The 18,927-nt window shown below is 50.3% G+C and overlaps 1 protein-coding gene across 1 annotated transcript in view; it reads left to right on the top strand.

Annotated features, from left to right (window-relative positions):
* trpv4 (transient receptor potential cation channel, subfamily V, member 4) overlaps positions 1 to 17,597 on the top strand; it is a 169,071-nt gene extending 151,474 nt beyond the window's left edge. Inside the window, exons 12-16 of the mRNA XM_072479753.1 lie at positions 5,617 to 5,683; positions 6,202 to 6,536; positions 9,041 to 9,168; positions 12,903 to 13,027; positions 14,601 to 17,597. Of these exons, the coding sequence (XP_072335854.1) occupies positions 5,617 to 5,683; positions 6,202 to 6,536; positions 9,041 to 9,168; positions 12,903 to 13,027; positions 14,601 to 14,755 (810 nt within the window). The 3' untranslated portion in view covers positions 14,756 to 17,597. The remainder of the gene's footprint in view (positions 1 to 5,616; positions 5,684 to 6,201; positions 6,537 to 9,040; positions 9,169 to 12,902; positions 13,028 to 14,600) is intronic.
* The last annotated feature ends 1,330 nt before the right edge of the window (positions 17,598 to 18,927 follow it).

The following is an 18,927-nucleotide window of genomic DNA, read 5'->3' as shown; positions in this document are numbered from 1 at the left end:
GAGGGGGATATGGGGGAGGGGGGATATGGGGGAGGGGGGATATGGGGGAGGGGGTGATATGGGGATATGGGGGAGGGGGGATATGGGGGAGGGGGATATGGGGGAGGGGGGATATGGGGGAGGGGGGATATGGGGAGGGGGGGATATGGGGGATATGGGGAGGGGGGATATGGGGGAGGGGGGATATGGGGGAGGCTCACTCTGCCTGCTCTGACGAGGTCGTTCACCTTCTTGTGGCACTGGGTGCCTGTCCGTGGTGTCAGGGCCACAGCGGTGACGGCCTCTGCCACTTCCCTCCACAGACGCCGGCTGTGGCGTGGGGCAACTCTGCGGCCGTGCCCGGGATACAGGGCGTCCCTCCTCTGCTCCACCGCGTCCAGGAGCGCCTCCACATCGCGCGACTCGAACCTCGGGGTTGAGCGACGGCCAGCCATCAAGTCGGGTGTTGCGGTCGGCTGTTCCGGTCGGGTGGGGGGGAGCAGCGCGGCCTTATGAGCCGTCACGCCGCGCGGCGTGTATGACGCTGCACGGCGTGAACCACTGCGCAAGCGCGGATCCCGTTACGTCGCTGCTAGCCCATTTCGGGCCGGAGACTATCGACCCATTTTTCCGACGTGACGCAAGTCGGATTTGCGCCGTTTTTTGCGCCGATCGGCGGACTTTCCGCCGATAACGGAGAATTTCGCCCCTGATACCTGAAATCAATACTTTTTCCCAACAGTATACTTTATTTATAAATGTTGTAACAATATACACAGCCTGAGGGCAAAACATTTCAAGTTTAAAAAGAAAGATTCTTTAACGGACCTTCACTGTAAAGGGAGATTGGGTGAGGGGTAGAGAGAGTTTTTTATGAGATGTGGATGACACAGGCCTGGGGGGGGGGGGGGGGCAGCATTTGTTGCCCGTCCCTAGTTGCCCTTGAACGGAGTGGCTTGTTCAGCCATTTCCCAGGGTAACTTAGATTCAAATACATTAGAATGAAGGCCTTTTGGAAACATACCTGATTTGACCATTGCCTTGCATACTAGCCTTGTTCAAATAGTGAAACTGATGTGATCAGTGATGGCGGGGTTGGAGGGGGAGGGGGTTTGTTGGTTGAGGGGCTCAGAAAGGGGGAGGACTTCCAAAGAACAAAGAACAAAGAAATGTGCAGCACAGGAACAGGCTCTTCGGCCCTCCAAGCCCGTGCCGACCACGTTTCCCGACTAAACTACAATCTTCTACACTTCCTGGGCCCGTATCCCTCTATTCCCATCCTATTCATGTATTTGTCAAGATGCCCCTTAAATGTCACTATCGTCCCTGTTTCCACCACCTCCTCCGGTAGCGAGTTCCAGGCACCCACTACCCTCTGTGTAAAAAACTTGCCTCGTACATCTCCTCTAAACCTTGCCCCTCGCACCTTAAACCTATGCCCTCTAGTAATTGACCCCTCTACCCTGGGGAACAGTCTCTGACCATCCACTCTGTCTATGCCCCTCATATCAGGTCGCCCCTCAACCTCCATCGTTCCAGTGGGAACAAACTGAGTTTATTCAACCGCTCCTCATAGCTAATGCCCTCCATACCAGGCAACATTCTGGTAAATCTCTTCTGCACCCTCTCTAAAGCCTCCACATCCTTCTGGTAGTGCGGCGACTAGAATTGAACACTATACTCCAAGTGTGGCCTAACTAAGGTTCTATACAGCTGCAACATGACCTGCCAATTCTTATACTCAATGCCCCGGCCAATGAAGGCAAGCATGCCGTATGCCTTCTTGACCACCTTCTCCACCTGTGTTGCCCCTTTCAGTGACCTGTGGACCTGTACACCTAGATCTCTTTGACTTTCAATACTCTTGAGGGTTCTACCATTCACTGTATATTCCCTACCTGCATTAGACCTTCCAAAATGCATTACCTCACATTTGTCCGGATTAAACTCCATCTGCCATCTCTCCGCCCAAGTCTCCAAACAGTCTAAATCCTGCTGTATCCTCTGACAGTCCTCATCGCTATCCGCAATTCCACTAACCTTTGTGTCATCTGCAAACTTACTAATCAGACCAGTTACATTTTCCTCCAAATCATTTATATATACTACAAACAGCAAAGGTTCCAGCACTGATCCCTGTGGAACACCACTGGTCACAGCCCTCCAATTAGAAAAGCATCCTTCCATTGCTACTCTCTGCCTTCTATGACCTAGCCAGTTCTGTGTCCACCTTGCCAGCTCACCCCTGATCCCGTGTGACTACACCTTTTGTACTAGTCTACCATGAGGGACCTTGTCAAAGGCCTTACTGAAGTCCATATAGACAACATCCACTGCCCTACCTGCATCAATCATTTTGTGACCTCCTCGAAAAACTCTATCAAGTTAGTGAGACACGACCTCCCCTTCACAAAACCATGCTGCCTCTCACTAATACGTCCATTTGCTTCCAAATGGGAGTAGATCCTGTCTCGAAGAATTCTCTCCAGTAATTTCCCTACCACTGACGTAAGGCTCACCAGCCTGTAGTTCCCTGGATTATCCTTGCTACCCTTCTTAAACAGAGGAACAACATTGGCTATTCCCCAGTCCTCCGGGACATCCCCTGAAGACAGTGAGGATCCAAAGATTTCTGTCAAGGCCTCAGCAATTTCCTCTCCAGCCTCCTTCAGTATTCTGGGGTAGATCCCATCAGGCCCTGGGGACTTATCTACCTTAATATTTTTCAAGACGCCCAAAGCCTCGTCTTTTTGGATTCGTCATTAATCATGTGGATCACAGCAGAATAAACATTTACGGTGGGATTTACCCCCTCCCCCCCCCCCCCCTTTGGCATGTTTTCCGAAGGCTGTGGTGGCTCCCATTGGCCGCCGAAGGGACTGGAAAATCCTGCCAATATCAATGGCATTTTGCATGGCTCCCCTGTCCTATAACACCATAAGACAGACATAGGAGCAGAATTAGGCCACTCGGCCCATCGAGTCTGCTCCACCATTCAATCATGGCTGATATTTTTCTCATCCCCATTCTCCTGCCTTCTCCCCATAACCCCAATCTCACAGTGTTTGCCTTTGGTGGGCCCGGAAGATCCTGCCTGTGGGAAGGACCGGAAAATCCCACCCGTGGTGGGGGTGGAAGGTCGAGGGGTGGTAACGTACCAGGCCTGAGTTTTGGATCATTTTACAGTGAGGATCAGTCAAAACGAACGGGCAAGTTAATTGAGAGGCAATTTGTAAAACCAATAATGACTATCGATGATCAACAATCCAGTCAAAATAAGCAGCACATATAATTCAGGTACAGGTGGGGGCAGATCATTCTTTTGTGGCTACACAATTCTGAATGACAGTTTCTTGGGTGTTGAGCCCAATTTAAATAACTTCATGTATAATGCAAGATCAACTCATTAACATATTCAAATGTTGCACTCAATCTGTTCAGTGAACCATCATAGAACATAGAACATAGAAAATACAGCACAGAACAGGCCCTTCGGCCCACGATGTTGTGCCGAACCTTTGTCCTAGATTAATCATAGATTATCATTGAATTTACAGTGCAGAAGGAGGCCATTCGGCCCTTTGAGTCTGCACCGGCTCTTGGAAAGAGCACCATACCCAAACTCAACACCTCCACCCAACACCAAGGGCAATTTGGACATTAAGGGCAATTTATCATTGGCCAATTCACCTAACCCGCACATCTTTGGACTGTGGGAGGAAACCGGAGCACCCGGAGGAAACCCACGCAGACACGGGGAGGACGTGCAGACTCCGCACAGACAATGACCCAATCCGGAATCGAACCTGGGACCATGGAGCTGTGAAGCAATTGCGCTATCCACAATGCTACCGTGCTGCCCTTAAGAACAAATAAATCTACACTATATCATTTTACCGTCATCCATGTACCTATCCAATAGCTGCTTGAAGGTCCCTAATGTTTCCGACTCAACTACTTCCACAGGCAGTGCATTCCATGCCCCCACTACTCTCTGGGTAAAGAACCTACCTCTGATATCCCTCCTATATCTTCCACCTTTCACCTTAAATTTATGTCCCCTTGTAATGGTGTGTTCCACCCGGGGAAAAAGTCTCTGACTGTCTACTCTATCTATTCCCCTGATCATCTTATAAACCTCTATCAAGTCGCCCCTCATCCTTCTCCGCTCTAATGAGAAAAGGCCTAGCACCCTCAACCTTTCCTCATAAGACCTACTCTCCATTCCAGGCAACATCCTGGTAATTCTTCTTTGCACCTTTTCCAGAGCTTCCACATCCTTCCTAAAATGAGGCGACCAGAACTGTACACAGTACTCCAAATGTGGCCTTACCAAAGTTTTGTACAGCTGCATCATCACCTCACGGCTCTTAAATTCAATCCCTCTGTTAATGAACGCGAGCACACCATAGGCCTTCTTCACAGCTCTATCCACTTGAGTGGCAACTTTCAAAGATGTATGAACATAGACCCCAAGATCTCTCTGCTCCTCCACATTGCCAAGAACTCTACCGTTAACCCTGTATTCCGCATTCATATTTGTCCTTCCAAAATGGACAACCTCACACTTTTCAGGGTTAAACTCCATCTGCCACTTCTCAGCCCAGCTTTGCATCCTATCATGAGGCAATTAGCTGCAGCTAGTGCCTCCAGTTTTAAGGAATTTTTGGAGGGGAGGGTAAAGGAGAGGAGGTGGCATTTTGAAGCACAATGGTGGACGTTCATGTGGGGTGGAAGGCTTCTGTGCAAGACCAGAGCATACCCATGATCAAAACCTTTGATTTAAAATCTCCTTCAATGTTGTTCATGCGTACTGGGAAATTGGAGCATTGCCCCAGAGGCTTCTCCAGATTGTGGGGAGCAGCCCTCATTTACATTGGTTCTGCCACCTTAATGAGCCACCTGCCAGTGTCACCATGTGCTGCTGGCACACTTTGCAGTGTGCTGGCACTAGAATTGCCAATGCTCCAGGATCGTCCGTGAGTCTCTGGGAACTAAAGATGAATCTCCTGGACATCAACCCAGGAGAAATATTATACGGGCATTAGAAAAAAAGGTTTTAAGCAGGAATGTGGGGAATAGTTGGAGGCAAGAGAGCATGCGACGACACTCCAGGAATATGTCCGGGCACAGTTGGCAACCATAGCTGGTGCGTTAGACATAGGATTCAAGGTTCTGGGTCTGATGGTTAGAGGGTTAGGGTTAGGGTTGTACTTCGGTGCACTTTGGTAACTCTTTGGCCTGCGGCAATAGGTGAAGATGAACATTTGGCCATTGTGAGTCTATAGATAGGAAGGGTAAAGAGATTGAATTGCTTGTAATATGCATTGTTTTGTCTGGCACAGAATCAATATGTCCCTAATGAAAATTAAGCTTCTCAAAGTCACATTCAGCAGGCTTGTACAGAAGATTCCAATTTCAGTATTGGAAAATAGTCCTGCAGGGGGAGCCGCTCTGGTTGTTTCAGCATTGGAAGACCTTGTAGCTCTGCTGACACCTGCAGCAAGCTCCAGAAACTGCAGTCACATCTGCAGAACACCACATAGGGGACCATCAATGAATGCAGTGCCATTGTAATTTAATATTTCCATCAGACATTTCAATCTTCTGACAAGTTGCCTTGTTTTTTTTTTCCAGATCCTGGTTAAAGATCTTTTCCGGTTTCTTCTGGTTTATGTGTTGTTCATGATTGGTTTCACATCAGGTTGGTATTGGGAAAACACCATCACCTTGCTGTGAATAGTGGCAAGGGTAAAACAGCATTTAAAACGAAAGCCAGGATGGAGGGGGGTGGGGGTGGGGGTGGGGGGGGTGGAAAAGGGGTCCACACTAATGAAACACATCAAATGTCGAAGATGTAAGGTTAAGGGGTGTGGTAGGACATGACTTTGTACTCATGACTCCTCACGTTAGATTCACAATCTCAACTGTCCTATTGTAGGAGATGACAGTGGTTAGCTATAGTTACTCTGGGATTATCTTGCATACTTTTCAAGTTCGGTTTACACCGGCAAATGTAAGGGTGCATTGCACCCCAGGCTTTGGGATTTTATGTGCGAAGTACAGGGGAAACAAAAGGGAGATTTAGAGATCAAATCTTTTAATAAAGTTGCTTTCAAAACAAATTTATGGAAGCACATACATTTGCACTTCTCTGTTGTTAAACATAAGTGAGTAAATGTTAACATTTGAATGGTGTAATATCTCGGTTTTCTATTCCAGCTCTGGTCTCACTGTTGATGACTTGTCCCAGTGACGATATCACGCTTCAGACTTGTGATATAACATCTGACTCCCCAAACTGCACAAGTTCAACGTATCCCATCTGTAGAGACAACTTATCGTTCAGCAAGTTCCTGCTGGAGCTTTTCCGGCTCACCATCGGTATGGGTGACCTGGATGTTATCAACAGTGCCAAGTACCCCATCGTCTTTGTCATTCTCCTGGTCTCCTACATCATCCTAACCTTCGTGCTTCTGCTGAACATGTTAATCGCCTTGATGGGGGAAACTGTGGGGCAAGTCTCTAAGAAGAGCAAACAAATCTGGAGATTGCAGGTAGGAGTCAGAGGTGGTGATGTTGCATGTATGGCTGAATCCCTGGATTTGAATATTCCCTGATCACAATGAGAAGTTTCAACAAGCCCAACCAATCTCTGTCAGCATTCACTCTCCCCATAAGCAAATATGCCCAATTACTCTCTCCCCTCCTACCAGTTCCCATATCCATTCGTTCTTTTTCCCTCTTTCATTTAATCTTGAATATTGACATAGTTCCTGCCTCCATCAGGGAGCCCGGACTTGAGTTCTACAGAGCCTCAACTCTCTGGGTGAAGAGGTTTCTTCCATTCTCTGACTTCTTGTGACAATTGACCCCCTTTCTAAACCCTGCAACTATTGGAAAGTCCATATATACAACATCCACTGCATTTCTACCATCTACCATGTCTGGAATGAGCTGAGAGAATGCTGAGATTTGTCAAGCAAGATCATTCCTTCTAAAATTTGAGATGGCTACTTCTAACTATTTTCTCAAAATTATAAGGTGTCTAAGCTCTTGACAGAGTGGTCCCTCCCGGGTTTTGTGGAGAATAAAAAAATCAAACACCACTCCTGGCTCTTTCAACGGGAGAGCTGACTGCCGCCTCCTGTTCCCAACATCTTCTCTCCTGATCAGGACCAGCAGAAGTTTTCGATTCTAGAACCTATTCTGGAAGAGGGGAGAGCACCTGACTGGAGTGTGAGGCGAATGGTAGTCTCCAATACTCAGAGAATGGGTGGTGTTGTCTGTCAATTTAATTTGTTATATGTTCTGATTGAAAATATTTGCCTACAAATCCAAGACTGAATTTTCAGGCCAGTTAAGGGTTGGCAGGGAGGCAGGCGGGCATGGCATTTTGTGCCACCAGCTAGTGTGTTGATTCCCAGGCTCCACAGGGTGGGAGGTGGGGGCAGGCTGGGCTAGTGATGGGGAGGGGGGTTGTCGGAAGAAGGCTGCAGGCCCATGGGGAATATCTTGTCCATGGGGAATATTTTGATTAAGTGGCAGGCTGTGTTTATCTGAGGAGCGGGAGGTAGTGTTAGGTTCGGCAAAACTCAAGGTGCAAATCTTGAGGTAATCATTAAATCCTTGATCACGTTTTTTTTGTGTGAAATTATCGCTCCATGGTCAGCAGAAGGGCGGAGGTAGAAGTAAACAGGATTAGAACATGGAGCTGACATGGAGCTTTGCGGCTATCATTACTGAAACTGTTTTTAAAAAAATCCTAGGTTTAATAAATTAATTACATTTAAATTCCTCAGATGCCATAGTGGGATTTAAACACATGCCTCAAGATCATTAATCCAGGTCTCTAAATTACCAGTCCAGTCGCAAAGCTATTCTGTAATTACCATGTAAATGTAAGTTCACACCAAGGGCGTCATTCTCCGACCCCCCGCCGGGTCGGAGAATCGCCGGGGGCTGCCGTGAATCCCGCCCCTGCCGGTTGCCGAAGTCTCTGGCACCGGATATTCGGCGGCGGCGGGAATCGGGCCGCGCTGGTTGGCGGGCCCCCCCGCTCGATTCTCCGGCCCGGATGGGCCGAAGTCCCGCCGATAAATTGCCTGTCCCGCCGGCGTAAATTAAAGCACCTATTTACCAGCGGGACAAGGCGGCGTGGGCGGGCTCCGGGGTCCTGGGGGGGGGGGGGGCGCGGGGCGATCTGACCCCGGGTGGTGCCCCCACGGTGGCCTGGCCCGCGATCGGGGCCCACCAATCCGCGGGCGGGCCTGTGCCGTGGGGGCACTCTTTCCCTTCCGCCTCTGCCACGGTCTTCACCATGGCGGAGGCGGAAGAAACTCCCTCCACTGCGCATGCGTGGGAAACTGTCAGCGGCCGCTGACGCTCCCGCGCATGCGCCGCCCGGGGATGTCATTTCCGCGCCAGCTGGCGGGGCACCAAAGGCCGTTTCCGCCAGCTGGCGGGGCGGAAATTCCTCCAGCGTCGGCCTAGCCCCTCAATGTTGGGGCTCGGCCCCCAAAGATGCGGAGCATTCCGCACCTTTGGGGCGGCGCGATGCCCGTCTGATTGGCGCCGTTTTGGGCGCCAGTCGGCGGACATCGCGCTGTTTCGGGAGAATTTCACCCCAAGTCCTGACCCAAGGGCCACTGATGCTGCTGCCTCTCGCACACTTGCTGCCTGAGCCCTGACTCCACTGCCCACTGGTTAGAGAGAGGTGATAGTAAAGAGAGTTGAGTAAGAATCGGAAGCAAAGAATCAAAGGAGGAGGAAGAGCATTAAATGGAGAATGAGAAAGTGATGTGGAAGAGAGAGAAGTGAAGATGAAAGGCAGAAATGAAGGAGTGAAACAGACAGAAGTGAGGAAGAGGGAAAGAAGGAGACAGAAATAAAGAAAGAACTGGGACAGAAATTGAGGATGCAGACATGGAGGTGGAGAAGCAGTTGTACATCCATGTGACCACTTGCCTGCTGGATCCAGTCTCCTGCTGCGAGAGGTGAATACACTTCAAATAAAACATGTAGAAATTGTTGTTGAAATCATTTTTATTGCTATTAACAGTGGGCCACGACAATCCTGGATATCGAGAGATCGTTCCCAGTTTTTCTAAGGAAAGCATTTCGTTCAGGAGAGATGGTTACAGTGGGAATCAATTCTGATGGTACACCTGATCGAAGATGGTGCTTTCGGTAAGAAAAGAGATCAGACTTCTGTGTTATTTTTCTCTTTTCACTCACACCTGAGCTAGTTTTGTTGCGAACACGTGGGAAAGTTGCAGTGAGGTCAGCACGGTGGCGCAGTGGGTTAGCACTGCTGCCTCACGGCACCGAGATCCCAGGTTCGATCCCGGCTCTGGGTCACTGTCCGTGTAGAGTTTCACATTCACCATGTGCTTGCGTGGGGTTTGCTCCCACAACCCGAAAGATGTGCAGGATAGGTGGATTGGCCACGCTAAATTGCCCCTGAATTGGAAAAAAAAGTGAATTGGCACTCTAAATTTATTTTAAAAAAGGGAAAGTTGCAGTGACCAGTGCAGAGACACCATGGCTGATTTATCACAATTCTTGGTGCCAGTTACCTGCCAGTAGTCAAGTTGACCTACACATCCAACCATTGACCACAGCTCCTTACTCAAGAAAGGACCCAAGTTGTGCAAATGGGAAATGCTACAAAAACAAATGTCAGAAATTACAGCAAATATGTTAGCAACTAAAGGATGCTTTGGGTCCAGATGCTTTGTCAGGACCAAGAACGGTTTCCACCTGAAACACTAACCCATCTTTTACCAACTTTTGTTATAAACCTTGGGCGAAATTCTCCCGAAACGGCGCGATGTCCGCCGACTGGCACCCAAAACGGCGCCAATCAGACGGGCATCGCGCCGCCCCAAAGGTGCGGAATGCTCCGCATCCTTGGGGGCCGAGTCCCAACATTGAGGGGCTAGGCCGACGCCGGACGAATTTCCGCCCCGCCAGCTGGCGGAAACTGCCTTTGTTGCCCTGCCAGCTGGCGCGGAAATGACATGTCGGGGCGGCGCATGCGCGGGAGCGTCAGCGGCCGCTGACAGTTTCCCGCGCATGCGCAGTGGAGGGAGTCTCTTCCGCCTCCGCCATGGTGGAGACCGTGACGGAGGCGGAAGGGAAAGAGTGCCCCCACGGCACAGGCCCGCCCGCGGATCGGTGGGCCCCGATCGCGGGCCAGGCCACCGTGGGGGCACCCCCCGGGGTCAGATCGCCCCGCGCCCCCCCCCAGGACCCCGGAGCCCGCCCACGCCGCCTTGTCCCGCTGGTAAATAGGTGCTTTAATTTACGCCGGCGGGACAGGCAATTTATCGGCGGGACTTCGGCCCATCCGGGCCGGAGAATCGAGTGGGGGGGCCCGCCAACCGGCGTGGCGCGATTCCCGCCCCCGCCGAATCTCCGGTGCCGGCGACTTCGGCAACCAGCGGGGGCGGGATTCACGGCAGCCCCCGGCGATTCTCCGACCCGGCGGGGGGGTCAGAGAATGACGCCCCTGATGTACAGTTGTGCTCATTGAGAGTAGTTTACAGTGTCTGAGGTTTCGTGTAAACCTTAATTCAAAGGGAACTAAAAATATGAGGCCTGAACTTGTGCGATGGGATGGAATTTCAAATCAATCCCGGGTAGTTGGGTTGAATAATGTGTCTGACATCTTCATTGAAGTGAAATAGCAATTGGCCTAGACTGTTAGGACTGTGTAATCTTACACACTGTTTATACTGTTCTGCTAGTATAACATTCAGGCCTAAAATCATTACTTTTAAGATGACTTCATCTTCCAAAAGTGAACCACAGTCATGATTCACTACTAGAGACTGGTAGAGATTATATAGAGACTGTTTTGGCTGCAATCGAAACATCTCTCTGTAACTTTAGTGCCCTTGGGCAGGACTTCTGCCCACATATAGGGGTGAGTGTGCAGGTATGTGAACGTGAAAATCCACACTGCCGACCAGCATGTTGGTTAGCCATTTTACCATGGGTGGATCAGGCGCCAAAAGGGCTATCTGCCCCCAAGTGGTGGGTAGCTGATTAAGAATGCTTTAGGCTTGCTAAGGCTGATTGTCAGAGGGGACTCGAAAATTTCAGTTAGTCTACAGCTCCCCTGAGCTACAGGAACGAGGCCATCTGCCTGGAGTAGGCCACATGGTGGCATTTTTAATTGTTTAATTTAAACCTTTTTAAAATATGCGGCGTGGGCATCCTCTCACTCTCTGTCTTACCTACAATGGGAGGCTGCATCTCCGACCATGTTGGATCCGTCCTATTGGCTCTCCAGCTTCAAGATGGGTGGCACGGTAGCACAGTGGTTAGCACTGCTGCATCACAGCACCAGGGACCCAGGTTCAATTCCGACCTTGGGTCACTGTCTGTGTGGAGTTTGCACTTTCTCCCCGTGTGTGCTTGGGTTTCCTCCGGGTGCTCCGGTTTCCTCTCACAGTGCAAAGATGTGCAGGTTAGATAGATTGGCCATGCTAAATTGCCCCATGGTGTCGAGGATATGCAGGTTAAGTGTGGTTACAGGGCTGCAAAGATAGGGTGGGTGTCTGGTCAGGGTGCTCTTTCACAGGGTTGGTGCAGATGCGATGGGCCGAATAGCCTCATTCTGCACTGTAGGGATTCCATGATTCTGCCCATTGCCCTTAATTGAGTGACAATCTACCCTCTGGCCACCAATTGACCAATCCGGGGAAAATTACTTCCAGATGTTTCCCATTTGACCTTTCATGTGGTGGGTCCTAACCCAAAAGGCAAAAGCATAAGATGTGGGAGCAGAAGTAGTTTATCCAGCCCATCGAGTCTGCTCCACCATTCAATGAGATCATGGCTGATTTGATATGATAATCCTCAACTCTACTTTCCTGCCTTATCCTCATAGCCCATGATCCGCTCACTGATTAAAAATCTGTCTACCTCAGCTTTGAACATACTTAACGACCCAGCCTCTACAGCCTTCTGAGGTAAAGAATTCCACAGATTTACTACCTCTTGAGAGAAGAAATTCCCCCTCACCTCTGTCTGAAATTGCTAACCTTGGGCGAAATTCTCCGGAAACGGTGCGATGTCCGCCGACTGGCGCTCAAATCGGCGCAAATCAGTCGGGCATCGCGCCGCCCCAAAGGTGCGGAATGCTCTGCATCTTTGGGGGCCGAGCCCCAACCTTAAGGGGCTAGGTCAGCGCCGGACGAATTTCCGCCCCGCCAGCTGGTGCGGAAATGACATCTCCGGGCGGCGCATGCGCGGGAGCGTCAGCGGCCGCTGACGGCATTCCCGCGCATGCGCAGTGGAGGGAGTCTCTTCCGCCTCCGCCATGGTGGAGACCGTGGCGGAGGCAGAAGGGAAAGAGTGCCCCCACGGCACAGGCCCGCCCACGGATCGGTGGGCCCCGATCGCGGGCCAGGCCACCGGGGGGCACCCCCGGGGCCAGATCGCCCCACGCCCCCCCCAGGACCCCGGAGTCTGCCCGTGCCGCCTTGTCCCGCCGGTAAGGTAGGTGGTTTAATCTAGGCCGGCGGGACAGGCATTTTAGCGGCGGGACTTCGGCCCATCCGGGCCGGAGAATCGCGCTGGGGGGCCCGCCAACCGGCGCGGCGCGATTCCCACCCCCGCCGAATCTTGGGTGCCGGAGACTTCGGCAACCAGCGGGGGCGGGATTCACGCCAGCCCCCGGCGATTCTCCGACCCCCTCTCGCCCCTTGTGTTTTGAGATTATGCGTCTGGTCCTAGACACTCTCACAAGGGGAAACATCCTCTCAGCATCTACCCAGCAAGCCACCTGAGAATCCAATATGTCTCAATAAAGTTGCTTCTCATTCTTCTAAACCCCAATAAGTACATGTTCAACCTACTCAACCTATCCTTATTAGAAAACCATGACACCTCTCTCTCCATGTATATTCCAGGGTGGATGAGGTCAACTGGTCTCATTGGAACCAAAATGTTGGAATTATCAATGAAGATCCGGGAAGGAGCGACACTTACCAATACGATGCTGGTTTTACCCACACGATTGGGCGGCTGCGACGAGGTGAGTTTTGTTTCCACTTACAAGAGAACCATTCATATAATAAACGCAATGCAACCTGTAAATTACAGACACCTTTGGCATTGGAAACAGTTATCCTAGACACGCTAAAAAAGTTTTGTAAATTGAGGGTTCTTTTCCCAGCATGCATAGTGCCAGAGAATCCAATCTATCCCCAGCATAGCCCAGTGACACCATTCACTTCCAGAGATAGGATGGTTTCTCTGCCTCTATTCATGCAGGGTATACACAGTTCCACATTTCATTAAAGCCACAAAATCTGTCACCTCGCACTGACGTCATGAGAATTTGGGGGCATACAGGAATCAGGCTGTTAAGGGAAGTGAAGCCGGCTCAGTGTAAGTTCCAGATACAGCGGCTTTGCTACAGACTGTGTCCCATATTTAAGCTGTAAAAGTGCTTGGTAGACTTGCTCCGTTGTTCATAGTTGGTCAACGTCCTTGGTTTCAGAGCAGTTTTGTTCACCACACAAGTTCTTTGGATCTCCCAATGATTGTTAGTTTTTTGGGGGGTGTGTTTGTTTTAATACAGATGTCACTGTATACAGTGACATGACCTGGAGAATGAGCTTATGCCAAAGGTATAATTTCCCTGGGACGCCAAAAAAAAAAACAAGTTTACAGAAAATCTTTAAAACTTCAAACTTAACATTGAGTAATGTTCTCACGTGACTTAATTGGGCATGAAAACAAAGACCTAGGTTTTTCTATTCAAGGTCAAGGTGTCCAGCATTTAGGGTGGCACATGGTCCATTTCAACTTTAAAGGGGCAGAAAGCTTATGGGCAACAGTAACATTTGCATTTATATATCCCCTTTAACGTCTCAAGGCACTTCACAATGACAATCCATTGTACAGGCTGTAACAAGTTTGAAAAAGGTTTCAAACTTTGTTGGCCTACAGACAGCCTGTCAGTCAGTGTCCACTCCATGGCATCCAGCTCACCCGAAACATTGAAAATGCCCTGACTCTGGAAGATTGTCCTGGATCATTGATGCATGTTTCTCCTGCCCTGACAAAAATATGCACCAGAAATCGAGGCCTAAACCTTGAGATCTGGAGGAAAAATCCCTAATCTGCCTCCATACAACTCATTATTCCAGGCTGCAATTTATTTCTAAACTCCTTTCTGATGATTATCAGATGAAAAGTGAAAATCACGGACTGCGACAGCTCAAGAAGGCCGCACACCACCACCTTCTCAAGGGCAATTAGAAATGGGCAACAAATGCTGGCTGGGCCAGTGATGTGCATATCCCGTGTCTGAATTTTAAAAAAAACTACAGTTCCTAGAATCTGAGATGCTTCCTCAAGTGAATTAAAACCATAAAGTTTGGACTTGTGCACTTAACCATTAAAAACAAAGCAAGAATTTAAGTTTAAAAAAGAAGAAGCTTGGGTGTTTCTTAACCATAGCTAACATTGAAGTTCAGCATTGGTAAATCACTGAGTAAATCTATCTTCTCTCACCTGTAAGGTGACCGTATGTGATGGGCAGTCAAGTTGTTACCTGGCCTCTTCGATTACTAAATGCTTGTCCTATTCCATTCACGCAGACCGCTGGTCAACTGTGGTTCCACGAGTTGTGGAGTTGAACAAGAGTTCCCGTCCTGACGATTATGTGGTGGGAATGGAACACCTCGCAATGGAAAGGAAATACGGCAATTTCCCGCAGCATAGCCACCGGAAGAAGGATGACACCCACATTTAATATATGTTGTTTGATAAATGCTGGAAGTCAATTCACAAAGCCAGGGTCAAATGAAAACCAAGTAGGGATCCTTACGGGGGAATGTTTATTATTGAGTGTTAGTGCGACAAGACGCATGCTGTCCCTTGTAGGGACCTGGACACGTTCCGTGACAGTTCAGTGTTGGTTTGACACTCGAAAGCTGCCGGCATTAAAGAACAGATTACCTCAGATATTCCCCACCCATCCTCGACTATTGTGAAGCTATATCCACTCTGCTCTCCTGCCGTAATATCTAACTGGGACCAAAGACACCACTGTCCCCCCCTCCCCACTTCCCCCCCACTCCACCCCAAAACCGGACTATCATACAGTGTGGTAGCGGCACAGGTATTACGTTTATGGGATAGAATTTCCACAAGGATTCCCCGATTTCATAACTTTGATAGAAGAAAGGGGGAAACATTGAGGAGATTCTACTAACGACAGACATTTCAGCCAATACTCTGGGGTCTCAGCTGGAGTATTGGCTAAAATTTGCTAGGGAATGTTTTATGATGCTTAGTACAGGCTTTAACCAGTGTCATTTAGTCAGACACTTACTCTAAATTTAGTCCCTCATCCATTGTAGACATCATTCAAAAACAATATTTCCTGTAGTTACATCAGATAGACATGAGAGAGAATCTAGTGGCATCGGAAACAGGAGATATTCTGTCGAGCAGAGATCTGGGGCAGGATTCTCCAAAAATGGGGCTATGTCCCCACGCCGGGGTAGGAACGCTGGCGTTTCACTCTTGACTTTCCTTAAGAAAGTCCTGAGGGATTCTCCTACCTGCAGGGAGGGGGCTGGCAGAGCTCTGGAGTGCTTCTTGCAGCTCTGGTTGCGAATACGGGGCCCTGCACTTCTGGTCAGGAGTCCGTGCATGCGCACGGCGGCACCCACTGGCGGCTGTGCCATGCGACATGGTGGACTCGCACCGTGGACCGTCATCAAAAATGTAGGCCCCCCCCGAGATCGTGTGCGCCCGGGGGTCTGTGTCGCCCGATCGCTCCCCTGGCCGTCCATGATGACCCCCCCCCTCCCCCGTGAAGGATCTCCCCCGCCCCCCACCAGAACGTCCGCGGGCTGAGTCCGCAGCCGCCACCCAATGTTCCCGACAGCCGAAACGTGGTTAGAATCACGCCGTCGGGAACTCGGACAGTTTTGCGTGGAGAGTCGCGGGGGGGGGGGGCTCTGTCAATGGCCCCTTACCCGCACCATGTAGATCGCACGCGAGCGAGTCCCCGGAGAATCGTTTCAGCCGCGCCGGTCCCGGTTTCGGGGTAAACGGCCATTCTCCGCCCCCGTGCCGAACGCGATTTCGGCCCAAGAACGATATTTTTCACTTATTGGCCTGGCTATCATCAGGGTGAGGGGCTATAGTGTTGGGGAATGAAATATGTTGCCTCTCAGAGATCCCTTTTGTCAGGTGTAACACAGAAAGGATTTGAACCTGGTGTTAAAACTGTAACAGTTTCTTCCACACTCCAGTGATTCAGGAAGAATTATCTTAACCCCAGCCTGTGCAAATGTCACTATACTTTTGGCTCGTCAGTGGTACTGGAATGGTGATAAGTGCTACTTCTGCAGTATTAGGGAATAGAGTAGGATTGTAAAATAAATAAATAATATAAATGAAATGAAAAATGAAAATGAAAATCGCTTCTTGTCACAAGTAGGCTTCAAATGAAGTTACTGTGAAAAGCCCCTAGTCGCCACATTCCAGCGCCTGTTCGGGGAGGCTGGTATGGGAATTGAACCCACGCTGCTGGCATGCCTTGGGCTGCTTTCAAAGCCAGCGATTTAGCTTTGTGCTAAATTGCATTAATTTAACATTTCCCATGACCACCAGACATCTCAAAGTGCTTTAAAGTCAATGATGTACTTTTTGAAGTCGCTGTTTTAATTTAAGAAAAGCAACAGTCAATTTGTATCTAGAAACCTCCCAGAACCAGTGATGTGATAATGAGCAGACAATCTGTTTTTGTGATGGTGACTGAAGGTTAAGTATTGCCGCATGGGCCAGAATTTCCCTGACCAGTGATAAACTCGCACCGAGAGTGCGTGAAGTGGAGGACGGGAGCGGTTTTAGGATCTCATCTGACAAATGGCACCTTCAGCGTGCAGTGTCCCTTCAGTACTGCACAGGACTGTTGGCCTTGATTTTTGTACTCAAGCCCTGGAGTGGGACTTGAACCCGGAAAGGTGCGATTCAGAGCTGGCGATGCCAACAACCGAGCCATGGCTGACACAAAGGCAGAAATACCACTCTTGCTGTGTGCCAGTTCAGTTAGTTTCCTCCCCAGAAGATTTGCTGAAGGAACTGCTTTAGGTCCTGTGACAAGTGATCAAAACCAAAGTGAACCAGTTGGCTGGCTTTATACAACTGTGCAGGTGACATATAGCGAGTTATTTTGTCAGCATGAAACCTCTGCCTCGTAAATCCAGTGGGACAAGCTAGGAGGTTTCAATTTTGATACCCATACAGAGTATATAATCATGCTCAATTATTTCCACCCCTGCCAGCGGCCTGGTTTCAGAACCAGAAAGACTAAATTACCCTTTGCTATTGTCCAGTTCCTATTCTTTATTCTTTCACGAGACGTGGGTGTTGTTGGCAAGCGCAGCATTTGTTCTCCATGAACTGTGGGGCTTGTTGGAGCATTTTAGAGGGTAGTTAAGAATCAGTCCCATGCTCTGGGTCTGGAATCAGGGGCGAGATTCTCCGACCCGGCAACGCCGGGGGCTGCCGTGAATCCCGCCCCCGCTGGTTGCCAAAGTCTCCGGCACAGGATATTCGGCGGGGGCGGGAATCGCGCCGCGCCGCGCCGGTTGGCGGGCCCCCCTGCGCGATTCTCCGGCCCGGATGGGCCGAAGTCCCGCCGCTAAATTGCCTGTCCTGCCGGCGTAGATTAAACCACCTACCTTACCGGCGGGACAAGGCGGCGTGGGCGGGCTCCGGGGTCCTGGGGGGGCGCGAGGTGATCTGGCCCCGGGGGGGTGCCCCCACGGTGGCCTGGCATGCGATCGGGGCACACCGATCCGCGGGCGGGCCTGTGCCGTGGGGGCACTCTTTCCCTTCCGCCTTCGCCACGGTCTCCACCATGGCGGAGGCAGAAGAGACTCCCTCCAATGCGCATGCACGGGAATGCCGTCAGCGGCCGCTAACGCTCCCGCGCATGCGCCGCCCAGAGATGTCATTTCCGCGCCAGCTGGCGGGGCACCAAAGGCCTTTTCCGCCAGCTGGCGGGGCGGAAATCAGTCCGGCGCCGGCCTAGCCCCTTAAGGTTGGGGCTTGGCCCCCAAAGATGCGGAGCATTCCGCACCTCTGGGGCGGCGCGATTCCCGTCTGATTTGCGCCGTTTTGGGCGCCAGTCGGCGGACATCGCGCCGTTTCCGGAGAATTTCGCCCCAGAAGTAGACCATATTGGGTAAGGCTGGCAGACTTCCAGAATGAACCGCTGGGATTTCACAACAGTCAATGATGGCTGTCCTAGGGGCGTAGTGGTTAGCTCTGCTGCCTCACGGCGCCGAGGACCCGGCCAGGTCGATCCCGGCCCCGGGTCACTGTCCGTGTGCAGTTTGCACATTCTCCCCGTGTCTGTGTGAGTCTCATCCCCACAACCCAAAGATGTACAGGATAGGTGGATTGTCCATGCTAAATTGCCACTTAATTTGAAAATTTAAAAAAAATGTCCTGGTCACCATTACTGAGGGCTCGATTCAAACAAATGGGAACAAAGTCCCAGAGCGAGCGCATTTAACATAGAAAATAGAAGGAGAGGGCCATTCGGCCCTTCAAGCCTGTTCCGCCATTCATTATGATCATGGCTGATCATCAAGTTCAGTACCCTGATCCCACCTTCCCCCCCCATATCCTTTGATCTCTTAAGCCCGAAGAGGTATATCTAATTCCTTCTTGAAATTACACAACGTTTTGGCCTCAACTACTTTCTGCGGGAGTGAATTCCACAGATTCACCACTCTCTGGGTGAAGAAATTTCTCCTCAGCTCAGTCCTAAAAGGTTTACCCCTTATCCTCAAACTATGACCCCTAGTTACGGACTCCCCACCATCACGAACATTTTTTCTGAATCTACTCTTTCTAACCCTGTTAGAATTTTGTAAGTTTCTGTGAGATCCGCTCTCA

This window comes from Scyliorhinus torazame, chromosome 1, assembly GCF_047496885.1.
Source record: "Scyliorhinus torazame isolate Kashiwa2021f chromosome 1, sScyTor2.1, whole genome shotgun sequence".
NCBI lineage: Eukaryota > Metazoa > Chordata > Chondrichthyes > Carcharhiniformes > Scyliorhinidae > Scyliorhinus > Scyliorhinus torazame.
The sequence above is the reverse complement of the archived record's forward strand: the minus strand, read 5'-3'. Positions and strand labels throughout refer to the sequence as shown.